The following is a 23664-nucleotide window of genomic DNA, read 5'->3' as shown; positions in this document are numbered from 1 at the left end:
ATAACAGTATTATTTCACTAACCCAGCACACACTCTATGCATGTTACAGCAAGGCAAAGTGCTCTACACCCCTATTGAGGCTCTCTGTAGGCCAGAAATAGCAGTTTTTAAAAGAGATTCACCGCGCATAAATTCGGACCGGAAAAATTTTGGGGGGAAATTCGGCAAATCGGCCAAATCAAATTTTTCTAAAATTCACTCATCTCTAATAATAGACCCTAGGAGCAGGCTTTAACTCTCAGAACGCAGTACTATGTTGTCTGAAAGAATAGTCTGTTTTATGAGCTCATTAGGAAAAATAAACCCATAGATATAAATTCACCATGTCAGTATTCTGGTACAAATTATCTGTATCATTGCTAGCATATAATAACTGTTCGGTCTTCTTTACATAGATTCCATTTACAGTGTAAGTCTCTACAGGTCAATGCAAAAATGCCAGAGGAAAACTCATCATGACAATCCCAAAGTTTTTGATTGGAACACTTGTGTGTCTGGTGGCATTTGTGATTCTGGATGTTTTCCTGTGCCACATGCACAGTCTTTCTGTCTGGCTATGGGATTCAGACTTGAGCACCACTTCAGTGTCAGCTGTGACTGGCTGAGACAGAAAACAACTGCTCAGACACAAGAGATATATGTGTAAACTAAATGACAGGTATTTAAAGTAGCACCAAATGCTATTAAAATAAACAACTGACCGATATTTTCAAAGTGGACCTCCCATGATAACATAACCTAAGTACAAAACCAATTCTGTGGATGTAACATATAATTATAAAAGAAAAAAAATAGAGAGAGAGAGAAAGAGAGAGAGAGAGAACGAGAGAAAGAAAGAGAGAAATCAACAATGTAACAATTTGTTGTTCAGGGTATGTTGTCTGATGCCATAATACTATGTACCTTTATAGCCAAGTTGTAATACTGTGTATAATACTGTGCACATCTAGGTTACAAAAAAAATAAACATACCTAGTATTTGTGAGAGCGTCTCCTCAACCTTCCTGCTCAGTGGCTCTATTGCTCACAGCTAGGGATAAGTGTATCGAATCTGATGAATCAGAATTCATTACAAATTTCAGGGAAAAATCGATTAGTAACGAATGCGAATATCGCCGCGATTCAATTGCGCAAATTGCTTCATTAAACTCCATTTAGTGCGGTCCAGGCTCCAGGGGCCGGGCATCTAAAATGGTGGATCCACATGTGAAGACATGGGGCAAGGAATCCTGAGAAGGCGGGAAAAAGGGTCAGCAGGATGACCCTGAATCACATGCAGCCTATCAGCAGCCAGCCACCCCTGTGATGTCACAGCCCTATATAAATCGGCAGCCATCTTGCAGCCACTCACATCAGCTTTCTATTGCAGAGAGAGAGGGACAGAGAGCAGTGTGTGTTGCACAGAAAAGCTTCTTTTACAGCAGTGATTCACCTCAAGCCCAAATCCAGCATAGAAGCACAGATAGGGAAGGGAGAGAGGTTGAGAGAGAAAGTGCAATTGTGGGTGTATTATAGCAGTGATTCACCTCAAGCCCAAATCCAGGCTAGAAGCACTGATAGGTAAGGGAGTGAGATTGAGAGAGAAAGTGCAATTTTGGGTGTAGTACACAGCAACGGTGAGCTGCAACACTGATGTGTACAACAACTGAAAAGCTAATAGTAGCCAGCCAGTTAGGGTGAGCAGAGCACTGAAAGCATATTGTCCTCTTAAATGTAACCGGTGTGTACATCTAAGTGGTGTAACATTTTGTTCCTGTTAAAGTCTTAAGGGCCTAGTTACTGTGAAAGGCCAGCCAAAAGTACACACCTGCTGGTGTTGTAGACAAATACTGTTTTAAGCGTAGTGGAGCGTATTGTACTCCCCTCATATATGCATTATACAGTATGTCAGGCAGAGAAGTGCCAGAACGTGCACAGAGGAGTGGCAGAGGCCTAAATTATTCAGGCAGAGGTTGCAGCAGACAAGGGGCGAGTGGCAGCAGGAGTCACAGAGTCGGGTCTCGACCAGTAACCCATCTGCCATCATCGATTGGTTAACACGATCATCCTCTTAATCACAAGAGACATCTGATACCCCCAGTCAACAGTCGGTGGGTTCCTCAGACACAACCCTCAGTTGGCATGGTCGGGGATCAGACCCTGTCCTACCTCTGTCCTATTCTGTTCCCTCCCCCACAGAAGTAGGGTGTGGGTTCAGCTCCACTATTTAGTGAGGACGATCTACTAGGGGACAGTCAGCAGCTACTGCCCAGGAGAGTAGTGGAGGACACATCCGCCGCTTCCTCCGCTAGGCGGGCAAGTAGCGAATGGCGTGGGAGGTGGTTGCAAGCATTGAGGCTCCTGAAGCAGACACTGTTGAGGAACCTAAGGAGGACATCAGTGATGTGCAGACACAACTCGATGATGATGAAGCCGATCACACTTGGGAGTAGGGCACAGAAGGGGCTTCATCATCATCATCATCAGGAGAAGAGGGTTGCAGGTTGCCCGTGAGTCAGCAGCTGAGCCAGAAAGGTGGTAGCATGGTTGGAAATCAGCATGGTGGCAGAAGTGGAAAGTCTGGAGCCAAAACTACCTGGGGTAGACCACCTGCTTCGTGGCAGCCTACCTTCCCGGGAGGTAGTGGAACAGGGGTTCCTGGATTCGACGTCAGTAGCAGTCAATCAGTGCGCACTGTTGGTGGGAAAATCAGCTACTCGGCACTGTGGCAGTTTTTCATCAAGTATCCGGAGAAGGTTAACATGGCCACAGGCAAGATGTGGTGGCAGAAGGTGAAGCGTGGCCAGGGTCCCAATGTTGGCACCATGGCCCTGCATTATTAAATGCAGCGTAACCATAAAGTGGCCTAGGAGAACCGTGGCTCCGATGTGATGGTCCAGCCTGCTGCATCACCCAGTGGCACGCCGCTCCCTGTTTCAGCCAGCCAAGGCTCCACCACCTCAGCTGAAGGGAGCTGTGTGTCATACACATCTTCTGTCACTTCAGATGCTCAAGCTCTTCCTACTTTGAGTCAGACCTTCCGTCAGCAATCCATCAGCGAAGCTATGTCCAAGAGACAACAGTATGCACCCACTCATCCAATGGTACAGTAGCTGAATGTGCTCCTGTCCAAGTTACTGGTGCTACAGTCCATCCCTTTTCAAGTGGTGGACTTTGCACCTTTCAGAGAATTGGTGGCTTGTGCCGAGCCGAGATGGAGAGTCCCAAACCGTCATTTCTTTGCGAAGAAGGCATTACCAACCCTGCACAATTTTGTGAAACAGAAGGTGGGCCAGTCCTTGGGCCTGTCATTGTGTACCAAGGTGCATGGCATTGCCAACGTGTGGAGCTGTAACTACGGTCAGGGACAATACAGGTCCTTTACGGCCCACTGGGTGAATGTGGTTCCTGCACAGCCACAACAGCAACTTGGACAGGTCAGGCTGCTTCTGCCTCCACGCTCTCAGGCCGTCGGTCCTGTGACAGTGTGTGACTCTGCCTCCTCCTCCACCGTGTCCTCAGCCTCCACTGCACGGACAAGTTTCAGTGCCCCTACTGCATACCATGTGTGTAGGGCATGGCGGTGTCATGCTGTTCTTGACATGGTTTGCCTTGGCGAACGGAGTCACACAGGGGAGGAACTGCTAAAAGTCATTCATTAAGAAATGGAATCATGGCTTGCTCCATGAAAACTGGAAATGAGAACCATGGTGACCGACATCGGGAAGAACATCTTCGAGGAAGCCTGAGCCATGCGCCCTGCATGGCACACGTGCTCAACCTGGTTTACAAGCGGTTCCTGAAGTGTTCCCCCATCTGCAAGACATCCTAACAATGGGAAGGAAACTTTGCATGCACTTCAGCCACTGCTACACCACAAAGCACACCCGCCATGAGCTGCAGCATCAGAACGGTATCCCCCCACAGTCTGATTTGCAACTTTTCCACACGTTGAAATTCCACCCTCCATTTGTTGGACCAACTATATGAACAGAGAAAAGCCATCACCGATTACTTGATGATCCAAAGGGGTAGGGGGACTCCTCTGTGTAACTTCAATGTCAACCAGTGACAACTCATACGTGACACGTGCCATTTGCTTAGGCCATTTGAGGAAACCACCTTATTAGTTAGTCGCCAGGATTTCGGGATGAAAAATTTCATTTCACTGCTTTCACTGGAAATGATGGCTGGTCAGGGGAATGGAGACGTGCCGCCTACATCTCACGGCCACATGAGCCCTGTGGTGACTGAACTGGAGGAGGAGGGGGAGGGGCACAGTGAAGCACAGTTTAGGTTCTGTGAGATGGGCGTTTTTTTTTTTTCATCTGACAGGAGAGGAAGAGCAGGAACAACCAGAGGATCTAGAGGGTTCCATGTAGAGAGTAGAGATGGAGGCAGGGAGTCCCTCTGAGTCACTTGCACAAATGGCACGATGCATGCTCACTTGCTTGCGTAGTGACTGCCGAATTGTCACCATTCAGCAGGGGATGACTTCTGGCTCTCCACTTTATTGGACCCTCACTACTGGCACAAAATGGGGGCTTTTTCTGCACCCACTGAGAGGGAGGACAAACTGACCTACTACAGAGACATCCTATGTAGTCAGTTTGCCGATGCCTATCTGCGCCATTGCTGCTGGGGAGGGGTGGGGTGGAAGGAGCAGTACCAGCTCCATCAGCAGCAGCCTGGTCTATTCGCTGATGAGTACCTTTCTTCAACCGCATAGTGAAGCAACTCAGCAGCAGTAGGTAGACCTGGAGCAGGACCTGAACCAGCAGGTGGTGGCATACCTTGACATGACCATGCCAACACACCTTGAAGATCTGCTGGACTTCTGGGCAGCCAAACTTGATTTGTGGCCGCAACTAACAGAGTTTGCCCTGGAAAAGCTGTCCTGCCAGGCCAGTAGTGTGCCATCAGAACGGGTGGTTAGTGCGGCGGGGGCCATAGTCACCCCAAGGAAATCTCGTCTGTCCGTGAAAAATATGGAGGGACTGACCTTTGTTAAGATGAATCAGGCATGGATCGGCCAGGATTTACACCCACCAATGCCTGATGCATCAGAGTAGATTGACCATGGTGCCACACCAACAGTTTACAAATATGGATAGTGTTAAATCTATTTATGGTGCTGCTCCCCTGTTACAAACATTCCTCCACATCAGACCACAAGTAAGTATTGAGGATATGCATTAGCTAAAACGTAACTTTTTTTAGGATAGAATATATATTTTTTTATATCTAAGAAAAGGAAAAGTGTGCAAAAAACACCCTGTGCCATCTACCCCACCAAGTATTAATGTGATGGAAAGACCTATAAAAGGTGGAAGGGAACAACATATGGTCCATTGTAACCTGTGGGGGTAAAAACTTCCCCTGTAAGGCCCTACTCTCGCATTATTAATTCCCTTCTTGGCAAGTGTTACTTGCATTAAAAAGGGCGGCCCCACACAGGAACCTCTCCCTATTTCCCCCTACAAACACTGCCATTTGCCAGGGTTTTTAGGTGGCAATAGAGAATTTCCTGTGTGGGGCCACCCTTTTTAGGGTGAGTAACTGGCCAAGAAGGGAATTAATAGGGTCAGAGTAGGGCCTTACAGGGGAATGTTTTACCCCCACCTGCTACAATGGACAATACGTTGTTCCCTTCCACCTTTTCAAGGAAAGTGTTATTAGTCTTAAAAAGGGCGGCCCCACACAGGAACCAATCCCTATTTCCACCTAAAAAACCTGGGAAATGGCAGTGTTTGTAGGTGGAAACAGGGAGAGGTTCCTGTGTGGGACCTCCTTTTTTAGGGCGAGTAGCCCTTGCCAAGAAGGGAATTAATTTTGAGAGAGTAGGGCCTTACAGGGGAAGTTTTTATCCCCACCGTTACAATGGACATACGTTGTTCCCTTCCACCTTTTAGAGGTCGTTGCATCACATCAATACTTCGTGGTATAGGTGGCATATGGTGTTTTTTTTCATACCTTTCCTTTTGTTTGATTTAAAAAAAAATTTGGGTACATATATTTTATCCTCAGAATATTAAAAGTTAAAGGGGTACTCCACCCCTAGACAGCTTATCCCCTATCTAAAGGATAGGGGATAACATGACTGAGTGGCGGGACCCCCGGGATCTCGGCTGCAGCACGCCTCTGTCATAACTGCACAGAGCAAACTCGCTCAGTGCGTAATGGCGGCAGTACAGGGCCCGGAGCAAAGTGATGTCATGGCTCCGCCCCTCATAATACCACGGCCCGCCCCCTCAATACAAGTCTATGGGATGGGGTGTGGGGACATGAGGGGCGGAGCCATGATGTCACAATGCTCTGGCCCGTGTAACGCCTTCATTACGCACAGAGCGAGTTTGCTCTGTGCAGTAATGACAGCGGGGTGCTGCAGCTGAGATCACGGGGGTCCCCAGCAGCGAGACCCCCGCGATCAGAAATCTTATACCCTATCCTTTGGATAGGGGATAAGATGTCTAGGGGCGGAGTACCCCTTTAAGTTTTAGGTAATGGATATCCTCAATACTTACTTGTGCACACTAACACTTTTACAAAAGAGACTGTCTTCTTCTGCCTACCTGCCTCAGCTACTATTTTGATCCTGCCACTGGCCTGATGCCACACATCTGATGCCAAGTTCTCCTTTTTTCACCCTCCGTCACCGATACTGGTATTGCCACCCACCGCCCCACTATGTCACCGGGTCACTTTCTGAACTCCTGATTCTGCTGCCAGCTCCAGGCTGTCTCATTCTGCCACCATATGTTCTCCTCATGCTGCTGCCAGCTCCAGGCTGCCTCATACTGATACCATATGTTCTCCTCATGCTGCTGCCAGCTCCAGGCTATCTCATGCTACCACCAAATGTTCTCATCATGCTGCTGCCACCTCTAGGCTGTCTCATTCAGCCACTATATGGTCTCCTCATGCTTCCGCCAACTCCAGGCTGCGCCATTCAGCCACTATATGGTCTCCCCATGCTGCTGCCAACTCAAGGCTGTCATTCAGCCACTATATGGTATCCTCATGCTTCCGCCAATTCCAGGCAGTGTCATTCAGCCACTATATGGTCTCCTCATACTGATGCCACCTCCAGGCCCTGTCATTGTGCCACTCTGCGACAGTGATTCTAATAGCGACACCTCTAATCTGCATGTCATAGTGACTGACAGTATTATTTCACTAAACCAGCACACACCCTATGAGCGTTACAGCAAGGCAAAGTGTTCTACACCCCCTATTGAGGTTCTCTGTAGGTCAAAAATAGCCGTTTTTTAATATTCGCCGCAAATAAAATCGGACTGAATCAAATTTTTGGGGAAAATTTGTCCGAATCAAATTTTTTAAAAATTTGCTCATCTCTATTCACAGCTCATCCAACTATGGTGCCCTGGCAGTTCGTTCTCTCTCAGACCCAATGGATCCACACAACCATGGTCTTTCTGCAGCATCCCTTCCAAGCTACATGCTGTGTCCCTTAAGCGGTCACAACCTTAGAACAAGAAAAACTGCATGTATCAGCATTGCTCACTTGTCAGCACCATTCCCCTTTTCAGCACATCAACACTGAGGTGGGAAATCCACCTGTTTCTTTTGACTTCAGGTCTCCAGCTCTTACATGAAGGTATGAATGTATTGCCTCGCACCTATATCTTCACCATAGGTCAAACCTCTTCTAGAGTCTAGCAGCATCATGTAGAAGAGAGGAATCTCCTCATTGCTATGCTAAAAAAAAACTGCCAACAAAAAAACTAAAGAATAACAAAACTGAAAAAAATTAGGGAAACCGAGATAGATAGATATAGAGCGAGCGAGTGTGTGTCCAAGATACAGTGAAACCTATCCCAAAGGCAAACTCTTTGAGAAGACCACGCACCCAGACCAGATTTTCTGTGGCAGATTTTCAGTTCCACAGTTAATAAGCAATCTTTAAGAAGACCACTGCCCTTGAACACTTTTTGTGCAATTTTGGGTGATTTCACTGTATGTTAAATTTTCCCTTGTCTGTTAGACATCTTCTAATTTGCTGCCACAGTGAACAACCTTCATTTACTAATTGACGTAGATTTTTTCCTTTTGTTGAATTAAAACAAATGTCGATTGCTCCCATATATTGGACTACAAATTCATCAGTCAACAGAACAGGAAAACAATGCCATAAAAGCATTAGAGATTGTGTAAAAACTGAGAGTGATGAAATTAAATGAATAGTGTGGCAAATGAACAAATGCACCACTTTTTTTAGTTATCTAATTTACCTCAATGGTAACATTGAGATTGTGATTGATGTTTTTTTTTTCCAGGACCACACGTTCAGAAAGAAGAAGCTTTTCGTTCCTGGATAAAGAAAATTATGATGTAAATTTATGACCCATTGGTTTGGATCCTACAGAAATAAAGGCTCATTGAGGATCATCATGATCCTTGTAATTTTTTTAAAATAATGAGGTTATGAAAAACCATAAATCAACCTAAGATGGACCTTTAATGCATTTTAAGGAGCTATCACCGAATAAGGTGAACTACAGATAAATGATAAAACTAAGCCAATTTCCTTTCTCTTCTGATAATCTACCATCTCTTACATATTCATCTAAATATTTTTAAGAAAAGTAATTTAACAGACTACACATAAAACACAACTGAATTTAGAACAGTCTTTTTTATTACCTTATGTAATAAAGTTTTTTTTTTTTTTTTTTCGTTTTTGTACAACATTACATTAATTTGTGTATCAGATGTTAAGGGATATGAAAATGGAGAAAAAATTTGGTGACATCACAATATCTTACAACAATACACAATTAGAAGCCTGAATTTGTTCACTCTCTCAGTGTATAGCAAGGGTGGATAGCAAAGGCACACATAGGTTTATGCGAAACAGAATAAAACCTGATTGAAATAAATACAGCAAGAAATAAAAAATAGCCACTTGTGTAAAAACTGTATGTTCAAATGTTTCCATCAGTGTAAACTTTACTTACTATAAGTACTCTAAAAAAAGTAGTTTCATCTTACATTTTTTTTTGGTAAATTCCATTATTTTGTGGTAAACAAAATAATTCAATTTAAGTATAAATTTTTGTTTACATGTACTTTTTCTTGCCTCTACAAACATACATGTAAATCTACAATTTCCTTTTAGTATACTTTTAGTGATCCTTAGCCTTAAATGCACTGTGGGCTAGATTATTTCTACAAATAGACAGGAAAATCATGTCAGTCCTCTAGACATTAAGGGGGTCACCCTTAAACACTATGTTGTTTTTAAAGCCCAACATTTTGTGCCGATAGATTGCCAGGAATTTTTTAAAAGAAATGTGAGTAAAATTTTCTGCTCCAAATCCTTTTCAAGACATAGTGAAAGGGGACTGGTCATCACTTTTATGCTGCCTGAACCAGGAGTCAAAGGGGCGGTACCTAATGACTTCTTTGTGCACCAGCAGCCTTGATTGATCGATTCCTCCCTGTTTGGGTATAGGGAGAGATCTGTCAAACAAGGCCAGTGGGGCAGGTAGAAGCCGGCAGGGACCAATATGATGACATGTTCAGACAGAATAAAAGTGACCCTTAAGGCTAGGTTCACACTGCGGAATCTCCAGGCAGAAAATTTCCACATGGAGATTCCGAGTGCTGCCAGTGCCGACTGAATCAGACACTGCAGCCTCCAATAGAATGCAATGTGTTTCCGCCAGTATTTCCGCCTGAAGAATGACCAAAGCCATTCTTCAAGCGGAAATTTCCAAGTGGATTTTTCGTTGACAAATTCCGCTTCACAAATTCCGAAGTGTGAATTTGTGAATGGAAAACCATTCACTACACTATACATTTTAGTAAGCAGAATTTCTGCCTGCAATTTCAAAGCAGAATAGCAGTCGGAAATTCCGTAGTGTGAACCTTGCCTTAAATTATAAAAATTCTGTCACCGGAGAAACATAGGAGCGGATTTCCTATGATTTATATATTGAACTATGCAGTGTATGTTGTAATCAGTAAGTACACAGTATACTTTTAATATTAAAGATCACCCTAGTGATGACTGTTTGATAATTTGTCTTGTAGCCTTTTTCATGATTTCGTAAGGGATCTTTACAACACTCTACAGGGAAATGAACATCTACTTTTCTTTATTTAACTATTCTTCGAGCAATGTATAACGTCTTCAACATGTACGGCTAACCTATCATATATACAAAAAGTATTATCACATTCTGATTCTTTAATAATTCATAAGAAACTATGATGTTATCCATTTATTACAGTAATCGTTACCTTTTTCTACATTATCACATTAATTTGGCTCTTCCGTGCTCATTATATGTCTTCCCTAATGCGCGTAACATGCAAAAAGATGAACCCCCTCCTAGTATAGCTGGGTAGATGAATTGCCTAGGAACAGAAATCTCTCTCTGACACACCGAGAATCATCAGTAACATTTTCCAGTAGTTAAACAGAAAAAAAAAAAAAAAGAAAATTAAATAATGTGCTGAAAACAATGGTAAATGCAAACAGAGTCAACATGATGAAGATAAAAGGGTTGAAAACCTCAGGAAACAAAGTAAACAAAAGTCAGTCAATAGATAGAAAATGGAATGATATGCTACCACCCTTGTTATACACAATGTTCTAAACCATCTTGATTTCCTAAAAAAAATAAAAAAAAATGGAGAAAAAAAAATCACACCCTAATGGGTCTTAAAAATAAAAATCTATAAAAACTAGTATAAAGGCCAACACAAAATAATGTTCTCTCAGGTTTACAAGAAAACAAACAAAAAAAAAACACAAGGTCTCAAAAGCATGATTATGTTAAATATACCCATACACTAAGCAAAGGGGGAAAAAATTCACCTATTGAGATTTTTTCCACATAACGTCCTTCAGGTTTTCTTTATTTTAGCAGTATTCAATTACAGCAGGAGCCAGCCCGCATTAAACTAACTTAATTTCAGACTGTACATATATACTGTGAGTGTGGTTAGGACGGTTCTTACGGAAGGCCGCTAGTCACATTCCGCATTACATCCAGTGTGCACACCAGACATGAAGACAGTACATTAGTTGATGCATATTCTCACCATACTGAAATGATATGAGTGTGTAGAAGGGAGAAGATAGGAAAGGAAAATGCCACCCACAATAGTGGACATACTGTCTGCATGACACAAGGGCGGACCAAGGACAAAATTGGCACATCTAGAATGATCACATAAAATTACCGGGTGCAGTGTTTGAGGGATGATTGAGTTTTGTATCACCGCTACATTCTTCTCCAAACTACCATGTTATAACCTCCAAAATTCCCAAAAGACACTGCAAGCACTGGTCAGGAAATGGGGGGTATGGGTAAATAAATATCTGCAACTATGTCAGGAGAAGGTTTAGGAACTATAACGCACAAGTACACAAAACTCAGGGTGTAAGGCACAAATTTACATGTGGAAGAGAAGGTTATTCACAGATAGAGTCTTCCCATAAACAACCTGTGAGATCAGTCTTTGTATGGTTTAAAAGCTGGCAGATTACTCTCGTTCACACCATTGGTGAATTTTAGTTGTTGACTTACATGCAACATGAAATAGGATGGCGCACCACAAAATAGTGCCTTCACAGAAACTGTCACTACTGACAAGGCAATGTTGACAGCAATGGTATATGCAGAGAAGTGCAAGATAAGTCACAAGGAGGAGTTTACAGTTCATACTTGAAGTCAAATTAAAATGAGATCCTGGCTTGTTAGAAAAAATAAAATAAAAAACAATAAAAAAAAAATAAAAATAAATCAAAGGCCCAGCCAGTGATTTCTTCCAATGAATGAAAAATAAATATTCCCCTTTTAATCCTGTCCAATCTGGTTGGTTCTGCAACATACTCAAGCAGTAAGTCACAAACCCCTTCCCAGATCTGCAAGAGTTAGTTTTTTTGTTTGTTTGATTATTATTATTATTATTTTATTTTTTTTAAGAATGGTGATGAAAAAGAAGGAATGAAAAATGGAGAGTAAAATATAATCCAAACACAAATGCCAGCTCAAAATTATTTCCTCTGACAGTTTATTGAAAAAAATAATAATAAAATAACTCAACTACTCCAGTTAGCAGTATCATGTTAAATAAGATCATAAGTTCATTGTCATTTATTTCTTTATTTTTGTCCACAAAGCTGCTCAGAAGGTGATTTGCAGGACAGTCATTTCCTTAGGAAAGACAAAATGAACAATAAATAATTGAAGTTACTATTGTTAACTGGTCACATGTTATTCAATAAAGAGAAAAGTAGCAGAGATCGAGAGTAGCCATGCCCAGTTCGTCGTCCATCTGCTATTCAAGCGGCTGTAACACTGATGGGCATTTCACAGTATCTGTCTGTAGTAAACGTCCGCCAATATTAAGTATGAGATCATCTGAAGTCATGCGTCGAGTTCTCCTTGTTGTCTGTTACTCTTCTACTCTCCACCTTGGAGTCCAGGAGGAATTTCAGGAGGTAACGTTCAACATTCAACTTTGTGCTTTTGGCTCATGAGATGTGATGTTCTGGGGTAATGTTAATAACAGTGAAAACTGTTTAGATTGTGTGCAAGTCCTGCAGTTGCAAACATAAACCATACATCACAGAATTTCATAAGAAAATATCTCACTTTCCTTTCCAAAGAGTCTTTAGGTTAACAATAGCCTTCTTGGAAACTGAAGTTTATCAATGAAGTTTGCAGTACACTGGCTCAAAATGGCAAATTCTTTTCAGCTGGTATCCCAACTTTCAGCTCCAATTATGTACATGCATCATTGGGCATAATAGATGATGAAAATGTAGGTTTCGGTGGTACATCTGGCTTTAAGGAGGGAGTACGTTTCACTCCTGACCTGGGCAGTGAGTTATAGGCATTGATACTAGGCTGCCTAGTAAGAGTCACTGTCTGCCCTTGAGCAGCATTGAAATGTATAGAGTCTACTCTTTGTGGAGCAGGAGGAGGGTTATCCCCTCTACCAAAACTCTGATGTCTGGAGAGATGAGAAGAATTTGATGAATTAGTATTGTTTCTTTTGAGGGTTGATGACTGGTGAGTTCTTGTAAGTGAGTTTGTAGGATAGTTTCTCTTGTATTCCACACTGTATGCTGAAGCATGCATGTCAATGCGCTTGCCCATTCCATTTTGTGACATTGAAGAACTTGGAGGACCTAAGGAAGCCTCCCTCTGTGGTACTTTTGGAGGTATGCTATCTAAACTGTCCACCAAGCTGACACTATGATTAGGACTTTTACCGGCGAGATGTTCTTTAATTGTTTTGTACTCTAGAGTGGAGTTCTGGTTTTCGATAGAGATCTGTGCCACTTCCGTAAGTTTTGGCTGGTCTACATAATCATGTTGGTAGCCTTGCTGTGTTATTGGCAGTACTACTACACTTGGAATGTGGCTGGGTGATGCACGAAGAGGCAAATCAGTGGGTATAACAGGTGATGGCATAGGTGGTATGTCTTTTGTACAGGCATTGATTATGTTTTGGTTTCTTTCCCAGTCTCTGCTACCCCTGCTAGGCTTTCTCTTCTGTTGCAAAGTTGGTGTAGACTCTGGAGTTGGCAATGCTGCCAAATCGAGGTGATGTTGTTCAGCTTTTATTAACATCTTAGCGGTTGTACTTGGTGTGGCAAGTTTTCCATTATGCATTAATGGTGTAAGGATAGCCTCTGGCTTAGGCTCTTTGCCCTGACCATCACCGAAGAGTCCACTTAGCTTGGTAACACTTGCCATTGATCCTCTACGTGAGTGACTTAGGTCTTTGTCTTTCCTCTGGACCACATCCACATCTCTCCTGCGATGGTCACAGATACAGTATACAATAATTCCAGAGAACACAGCACCCATGACAAAAGCTAGAATAACAGCGATTGCCAAGAGTGTGACAGGAACAAGTTGATCATGACCTTTCAGATAACTTTCTCGAATGATTCCTAGAAAAAATACAGAAAAAGGGTGAACTTAGTAAAATATGTTCATAGCATTGACCATTTATTATTTTGTTTTGCAAAGTGCTTACAATACAACTAATCAATACATGTTTAATCATTTCTAATCTAAAACAATATGACAAATGTGTCAATATAATCTTAATCCTACAATATTGTCACAACTCGTTTTAAATATAAGTCAACAATGATAAGGCCCATATTTAATTCACAATTCAACCTCTATTGGTAATCATGATAAATACTGTGCAACTACACATATGTATTCCGATCATCTAGACAGCAAAGAAAATTAATGTGTCATATTGTCATGTTTCATTAACTAACAAAAAAATAACATATACTATTCCAAGTGTCATAACATTGACCTGGGGAGAATTTCATGTAGCAAATTTAATCCTGACAGCATTGTAATTAATGTAATGAATTATGTGCAGTATACACACTGTCATAGATTGTCAAAATTATCATTTATGTCACAACTAGTGCACAGTTTATAGTGGGGTACATCTAAATGAATTATTTTGTACATGAATCAACAAAGCACTAATTGTAAGAAATAGCTGTATTGTTATTGTATATATCGTATAAATGTATAGCACGTATAAACTATAAACACCACTGACAAGCTATTACTTATAAAACTTTGATTTAATATACATAAAAGGGAACCTGTCACAGTCCTATGTGTGGGCATCATGTTGTAAAGCAAAAGTAGTTGAGCAGATTGAAATATAAGGTTTGTGGGACAATATTAAGTATAATTTGTATTGGTTGGACTTGATGGACGTATGTCTTTTTTCAACCATACTAACTATGTAACTATGTATAATATTGATCAAAATTCCAGCTCATTCTGGGCTTAGGGGTCCAGAGGGTGGTTCCACTTCCTACAAGAAGAAAGATGTCAATCACCAATAAGACAGCTCTCTGGATTCCTAAGCCTAGAAAGGAGTCTAAGAGACAGTCTTATCAATCGTTGACAGCTAAAAAAAAAATTCAGAGCAATATAGGAATGACTGTTGGACCACCCACTGGACTCCTAAGCATAGAAAGAGCAGAATATAAAATAAAATAAAAGTTCTACTGAATCTTTTTTTACAAAGTTATATAGCAACCTGCTCAGCTCCTCCTGCTCTAAAACTTGATGCCTGCAGATCAGACACCATCTTAAATGTGACAGGCTCCCAAAATAAATATCATAATGATTACTAAGCAACACTGGAAATAAAACTAAGGTCATGCACTTTTCCCTTCATATACACACCTCATTTGTATATTTCATTGGGTTATGTTAAATGTAATATTATGAAGAATAGCGAATGCTTGTATTACAATGTAAACCTGTATTTGTTGGGGTAAAATTATTGATATTTACTGTATTTTTATGACAATTTGTTATTATGGACTGCTGACAGCTGTCTGAATATCACAATGATATTTGCAGCTTTATACTTGCCAGTATAGGAGCATAGTTAAGATATATACAGTAACAAAAAAATGTAACAAATTACAAACTATACTATATTAGTAGAACAAATAATAATAATAATAATAATATTGCATGATGGGAATTACATGTGAAAATGAAGTATGAAAAAAGTGAGTATTTTGTGTATTATGGTGTTTCCTGGAACATTAGAATTTGTTGTTCAATTACCATTTCAGGGGCTTGGGTTACACAAATGGATAAAGTTGATGTTCTGGCAATTTGTAGCTAGAACAATGAATGTATATGTAGTTATATAAAGCTAGAATAATAAAAGGGAACCATTTGTTGCATGCAACTAGCATTGCAATGAAGCTCCACAGAATGGAAAACTTGTTGCATATTAGGTAATGATCAGGTCTGATGGACCCAAACAGTATGGATAAAATAAGACATTACCACTACCATCCAACATTCATGGTTGGATCATGACAATGGTCATGGCATACTGCAAGCCCAGACTAACATCGTGCATGTGGGTCTCCTGTGTGTCAAGCTTTTGCACAAGACTAAGATACTTGTCAGTAAAAGGCCATATCCAATGAAAAACAGATCTAGACATTTGGTTGATATCGAACTTTTGAGGTTGTCATTTACTTATTTCAGTGGAAGTTCTAATTGCCTAGTGTCTAAATAAAATATGAATTTTGGAATAGACTAAGCGGCTCCTGGGGCCTAACATATTGTGTTCATTAAGATCTAGATCAGGATTTTTGTTTCTCAATTGAAGAGGTCGACATTTTTGATGATCTTGTGGATGTATAGATCAAAAACTAAAATATTTGAACATCCTAGTTAAAATGGAAATGTATGTTTTCAATTGGAGTTGCCTTGATTATGATAAAAAAAAAATTATAGTTTAAAGAGGACCTGTAGATAAGTTTCATTGTACCTAAACAATGAGGAATCTGGGAGGACCCCAGTTGGTTCTCCCCAGTCCATCAGAGAGAGATCTATTAATGAAGGCTGGTGGGGTAGGGAGAAGCTACCAGTGACCACCCCAATGACTCTTGGTTAGGCAGAATGAAAGTGACAGGTTCCCTTTAAATATATATTACATATATTAAATTCTTCTAATTGTTATAGATAGATAGACCACCAATCATGAAAGATAATGACAAGAGCTGACAGTAAATCTATTCATGAGACACTAGATCTGGTAAAATATCTGCATAGTGAATAACCTATCATATCTTAATTTAGGTTACGGTACAGTATTTTATAGTAAAATATGTACATAAAACCTAAAGTACAAGTTTATTCATTAAAAAGTTACTTATGCCATTCACAAACATTGTTAATTTAATCCATTCAAATGATTGACCTTATAACCCAATGCACCTCCCCATAAGTTATAGACCCCTTTTGTTAGATCTTTATTGGTGTTCTCAGACCAACACAATCCTTAAAGCTCACAAATAAATATTTTCAATCATCAAAGACCTATGTTAACTTTAGGACTTTCTGTGTTTGTGAATGATATTAGTATTGGCTTTATATGAACAACTTGTAACCTAGATTTACAGAATTTACAATTGCTTAGATTCAAAAGATAGAAAATCATAAAAAACAAAAATAAAACATTTACAATAAAATAATTTTTTTTGCAGTACCCACCTAATGTTTCTGTGTTAGCGTTATTTGTGTGTACGGCCGTATCATCAGTCCCCCTTTTCTCTATGGAAAGTAGTAATGGAACAATGGAGCCACAAGAGTCTACAAGTCATATCCTGTAGACTCCTTTCACATTTGCGCTTAGAGCAATGCAAACGAACTGCATTTTTTAAAGAAACGGTTCACGCGGATGATACAAGCGAAAAAGTTTCACACCGTTGAAAATGTGCCAGTTAAAAAGAACACTTTTGACGGTAAAACGCACTGATGTATAAAAGGGAGCTGATGCCTTTAATGCACCAATTCGATTTAATTATGGAAAATCAAGGATGATAAAGTTGTAGCTAGTGATAGTTATAAAGATAGGAAAAAAGTAACAAAAAAGGAATGGAAGATTGAAAAAGTTGGGGAAACTAGAGAGGTTAAAACATGTACTTTCATTCAAGAGCAGTCGATCATTTTGAAATGTAAAACTAAGACACCCAAAAACACAAAATTCTAATTTTTATCATATAAAAAAGGAAAATAAAAAATATTTCCTTGTGATTTGGGAAAACATCTGAGCAGAGTGGGACGTGGTTTAAAATGTTTGAATTCTAAAAGTAATTGTAAAGTAATTATGCGATACATAGATAGGTTGATAGAAACTTGCCAATTTCTATTATTATTATTATTATTATTGCCCAAAAAAAAAAACAAGTAGAGAGAATTCTAAAAAGTATTTGTTAATCCAGATGCTCCAGGGAGTTCATTTGCTGAAGGATACAAAAACAAAAGCAAAAAAAAAAATTGCTGTATGTACAATTCAGGCCTAGCTTCTAAGGATATATGCAGCATAAAACTTTTATGTCTCCCTGTGCCCGGGCTGCAAAAAACAAATAAAACAAACCTTAACTCACCTTCGGGCGGGCTCCTTACATGACAGTGCACTCAGCCTATCACCGGATGAGGCAGGACATCGCTGTGGTCGGCAATACTCTGACCGCAGCGTGACATTTCAAGCCTAAGAAGCATAGAGCCCAGCATCAGCAGAGGAACGGGCCATCAAAACCGGAGCAACGGGGAAACGTAGGAAGGAGAGTTAATGCTTGTTTTATTTGTTTTCGCAGTCCAGGCACAGGGGTACATAAACCTTTTATGCTGCATATCTCCTTTAATGTCAGCGCAGTGCATTACATCAATCACCACTGCTGTTTTTTTGTCACAGATGAAGAACACAGCTGGTGAGTAAATAAAAAAAATTATCTAAATCTTATGCAATTTAAGGGTGTGCAGAGTTTGCAATTCGCAAGGAAGGCCTAAAAAACATTCCTCTGGCCCATAAACAACACCGATGGGTCCTAGACCTTCATGTTATCCTTATCAACCGTATAGTACTATACACATTCATGTAATATCTGTAATTAGTTTATTAGTCTTGTTATAATTCCTCTTTGCTTTACAACCTACTGTTAACCCCAGTAAGTAGAAACAAGACATCTATGCCATACTAATAATGCTTTGCTCTGAGCTAAGATATGAAAAAATCACAGCAAATGTGCCAGCTGAAAAAGAAATAATATATTCATTCAACCCAGAGAACAAAGAAAAACCCAAACACTTATACTGATTTGTGAATCTACTACTACTCTTAACCTATGACATGGTTTGCTGCTCCTTTGGACACCAGGTGAGGGCGGCTCCATGTTACTATTTTAGGACATAGTGTGTACTGTACAGGACCCTGAAGAAGCGCCTGTCCTCTACATAAACAGTGATTTACAGCTCCCAGCAGATCTTTCTTACTTTTATATGTAATGAATTGCTTTATCTGTATTAGTTATCTACTTATTTTTCTTTAATCCTGACTTTTTCCTATTTTTGGATGACATTTTGGTGGCTTCAGAACCCATTACCAGGTTTCCATAGCGTTATGGTTTCAACATACAATGGTCATCCTGGCACCAATTAATATTGTAACTTGAGGGACCACTGTATATGCTGTATTATTCATATTTCATGCAGAGAGCTGTGATTGGCTGGAACCATCTGGCCAATCACAGCTCTATGTGGTAAATATGAATAAGTGATGTGAATTCTATTCATACCACTGGCCGGCCAGAGTATAGTGCAGAGATGCGAGCGCAGGAGAAAGCCACTCCATCTCTGCAATAGAAAGGACGATCACAGCGGATGACAGGAGCGATACCCAGGGCAATCTGTCTATTAGTACAGGTATTACAGCTCCCACCATGACAGTCTGTTCCATGCTGGGAGTAGTAGTACTACGTACAAAATGTAAAAAATAGAGAGGAAAAAAAAGTGAAAAACACATACACAAACACACACACACACTTTATTAAACACAATATTAAAATACATTACTAATAAAATAAATATATTTTTACATTTAAATGGCCCCTTCTTTTTTTATTATTGTCGGCTACATATTTAGGTACATGCCCACCCACATAAATTGATCCCTGTTTAAAAATTAACATTTTTTTTTGTCTTTCAATTTTCAGGAGCAGGCAGGGACCAGAAAATTCAGCGCTCAATACTAAAAATGAGGAGTGCATTTCATAATTTTTTTTATTTTCACTTTACTTTTTTAGCCCCATTTATTTTATTAATTAATTTCAGGCATTTAGATGTGCTGCCATGCATAATTGCGGGGGGTCAGAGATGAGCCGAGGACAGGGACATCAGTAATATGTATAATACAGTAGGCATACCAAAAATCCATAAATTCACAGATAAATACAATGAAATTGTCCTTCACAATTACATTAAATACATACATACATTATTGTCCCGGCCATCAGCCACCGCAAATTACTATTTGAAGTATCATTGATTTCTGATTTGTGTTGCTCACGAATATTCGCAATTCGAATATTCGTCGCGAATATCGCATATTCGCGAATTCGGGAATATTACGAATTTCGCGATTAAAGTTCGCTATTATGAATATTTGTCTTTTTTTCAAACTGTTTTAAAAACTGAGCACATTGTCGGGATCTCCTTCGACTCATAAATGCAAAGCTTGTATCATTTCATTAAAGACCCAGTGATGAGACTGTGAGGCGAAAGGTTTATGCATGCGAATATTCGTGGAAATTCCACCCTAGTTATGCCTGTGAGCCAATGAGAGTTCTGCAAGCACAGTTGTCAGAGCTTAGCAACGTCCCTAGCAACGTCCCTAGCATGATGTTATAGCGCGCATGCGCAGACGAGCGAAGTTTCGCTATTAATTTTGCATTCGCAATAGCGAAATTTCACAATTCAAAAAAACTTCACAAATATAATGAATGTTTGAATTTTCCGAATATGGGACGAATATTCGTCCTCATATTCGCGAAATATCGCAAATTCGAATATGGCATATGCCGCTCATTACTATTTCTGATAGAAGACCTCTATAAATATATGGATTTTTGGTAAATTAAGGAAATTCAGCCTTTTTTTTGGCCACTCTATTATACATATTACTGATGTCCCTGTCCTTGGCTCATCTCTGACCACCACAATTATTCATGGCAGCACACCGTAATGCCCAAAAGAATTAAATAAATGGGGCTAAAAAAAGTCAATTGAAAAAAATAAATATGATTATGAACAAAAACTAGAAAAGAAAATATGAAATGCACTCCTCATTCATGTTTCATAGTGAGTGCTGAATTTGCTGGTCCCTGTCTGCTCCCGAAAATTGAAAGACAAAAAAACAAAACAAAAAACATTAATGTTAATTTTTAAACAGGGTTCTATTTATGTGTACAGGCAGGGACCTAAAAATGTAGCTGACAATAATAAAAATGTAGAAAGGGGCCATTTCAATGTAAAAATAATATATTTTTTATAATTAATTCTTTTTTTTATTAGTAATGTATTTTAATATTGTGTTTAATAAAGAATGTGTGTGTTTCACTTTTTTCTCTATTTTTTTTATTTTTTAGGTAGTAATACTACTCCCAGCATGGAACAGATTGGAACTGATCGCCCTGGGTGTCACTCCTGACACCCGATCCGATTGTCCTATCTATTGCAGAGATGGAGTGGCTTTCTCCTGCGCTCGCATCACTGCACTATACTCCGGCCGGCCAGTGATGTGAATAGAATTCACATCACTTATTCATATTTCCCACAGAGAGATGTGATTGGCCAGCCAATTACAGCTCTCTGCTGGAAATATGAATAATAGGTATAAATACGGCATATACTCATACTACAGTGGGACCAGAGAAGAGGGGCCGGCCGCCCACATCTATACATTATACAGGACGATCGCATTGGGTGTCAGAAATGACACCAACTGTGATCATTCTATTAATGAAGGTACTACAGTTCCCAGCATGGAGCAGAGTGTGCTCCATGTTGGGAGCATTAGTACCTGCAGTTAAGGAGAGATCACAGCAGGGGTCACTTCTGACACCCACTGCAATCGTCCTATCTATTGCAGAGATGCGAGTGCAGGAGAAAGCCGCTCACATCTATACATTATACAGGACTATTGCAGGGGAGTCGCTAATGAAGAAATTTGTTATTTCGAATAAAGTCGAAGTTCGGATTATGTCCAAATCAAATTTTTCATGAAATTCGGAATGAATTTGACTTCGTCCAATTCGATTCGCTCATCTCTAGTGATTAAACATGTGGCACATAAATATTAAAAGTTAAAATGAAGTGGGAAAAAGAACTGGGGGGGGGGTTGAAAAATGAAGATTGGTGGGAAATATTTAGAAATATAGATACATCATCTATCAGCACAAATCACAAAATATCACAAGTTAACCTGATACATAGACTTTGTTATACCCCAGATGGGCTGTTTAAAATGGGGAAAAGAGTTCACTAAAATTGTCCCCGTTGCAAGATGGAGAGAGCAGATCTTATACACATGATTTGGGGGTGTAAAGAAGTGCAAACACTATGGGAAAAGGGTTATAGAAAAATTGAAGAGAATTTTGGTGTTAAACTAAAGTGCAATATGGCCACTGGCATTTTGGGACTGGAAGTAGGGGAAGAGAAAAATCTAATAGTGGTTTGCGCCAAAAGCCCCACATGTTATCGAATGGATCAATTTAGTAGAAAAAGTTAAAAAGTATGAAGCTATATACTATTTAGGAAAAAAAAAGAAGTATTGCTCTCAATAAAGAATGGGATAACTGGAAGATATAGGATACTTGGAATACAGGCAACAGGCTGGCGGAGGTGGGCGTTGGGGGTGGACTGGATTGTGGATATCAAAGTATGAATCATTGTATCAAAAAGTTTGTATTTTTCATGTTAATTTTGTAAAAGTTCAATTTAAAAAAATCTTAATCCTTCAAGTACTTATCAGCTGCCGAATACTGATTTTTTTTAACCAACTGGTGCCAAAAAGTTAACCATTTGTAAATGACTTCTATTTAAATGTCTTAATCCTTCCAGTATTATCATCTGCTGTATACTACAGTGGAAGTTCTTTTCTTTTTCAACTTCTTTTCTGTCTGAGCACAGTGCTCTCTGCTGACACCTCTGTCCATGTCAGGAACTGTACAGAGCAGGAGAGGTATGCTATGGGGATTTGCTCCTGCTCTGGACAGTTTATGATATGGACAGATGTGTCAGCAGAGAGCACTGTGGTCAGACAGAAAATACATTAAAAAAGAAAAGAAAAGCAATTTACAAATCTGTTTAACTTTCTGGCACCAGCTGATTAAAAAAAAAATTGTTTTCCATCGGAGTACCCCTTTAAGGACTGTATGACTGGATACTTCCTGTATTACCATTGTGTAGATACTCTTCACAATGGTAATCTTTCTGCAAAACAAATATTAAATGCTGATTGGCTGACAGACGAATTGTGTGTAGTAGTAGTAACATACTTCATAAGGTTGAAAAGAGTCCATCAAGTTCAACCTATAACCCTAATGAGTCCCTACTGAGTTAATCCAGAGGAAGGCAAAAAACCCTCATACTAGAGGTTAAAATTCCTTCCCGACTCCAATATGGCATAAGAATAAATCCCTGGATCACCGTTCTGTCCCTATAAATCTAGTATCCATAACCAGCGGTTATTATTCTCCAAAAATGCATCCAGACCCCTTTTAAACTCTTTTACAGAGTTCACTATGACCACCTCCTCAGGCAGAGAATTCGTTGGGTATAATACATTTTGACCAAAAAGTTAAATTAGTAGTGGCCCCAATAAAATGTACTTTGTATTAGATGAATGTGCATATTGCCCTTTGGGTGCCCTAGTTACAATGGAAAACTATACATTAAAAAGATTTACCACAGAAATTTCTTTTGGCCTAAACTTTGGGCATATTTTATAAAAAAAATAAAAAATGTAATCATTGTAAAACCAATACATACATAAATAAACAATGGAACCCACAAACATCGTACTCGTGTGGACCCAAAACATATGTACAGCCCATCCCGATAATCTACTACATGAATATCAAGACAAAATGAGGAGCCCATTTTACCACTTTTTTAATTTGTGAAATTAGATTAAAGAAATATAAATGAATGTAAAACAAAGAATACTGTAAAACATATGTGCCATAACAAAATAAACCATTTTGTTGGTTTAGTGTAAAGGTACTTGATATCGTGCTTTATTGGCACAATAATTTTTTGGCCTTATACCATTAGC

The 23664-nt window shown here is 39.7% G+C and overlaps 1 protein-coding gene across 6 annotated transcripts in view; it reads right to left on the bottom strand.

Annotated features, from left to right (window-relative positions):
- SEMA6A (semaphorin 6A) overlaps positions 1-23664 on the bottom strand; it is a 227075-nt gene that overhangs the window by 28921 nt on the left and 174490 nt on the right. For 4 of the 6 annotated variants that reach the window (XM_056537396.1, XM_056537398.1, XM_056537399.1 and 1 more), the window contains one exon: positions 8688-13921. The exons of the other annotated variants lie outside the window; for them this stretch is intronic. In XM_056537396.1, the coding sequence (XP_056393371.1) occupies positions 12741-13921 (1181 nt within the window). In that variant the 3' untranslated portion in view covers positions 8688-12740. Of the gene's footprint in view, positions 1-8687; positions 13922-23664 lie in introns of those variants that run through there. 6 annotated transcript variants of the gene reach the window in all.

Source organism: Hyla sarda, chromosome 1 (genome assembly GCF_029499605.1).
Source record: "Hyla sarda isolate aHylSar1 chromosome 1, aHylSar1.hap1, whole genome shotgun sequence".
NCBI classification, from domain to species: domain Eukaryota; kingdom Metazoa; phylum Chordata; class Amphibia; order Anura; family Hylidae; genus Hyla; species Hyla sarda.
Note: the sequence above shows the minus strand (reverse complement) of the source record. Positions and strands in the feature narration are given on the sequence as shown.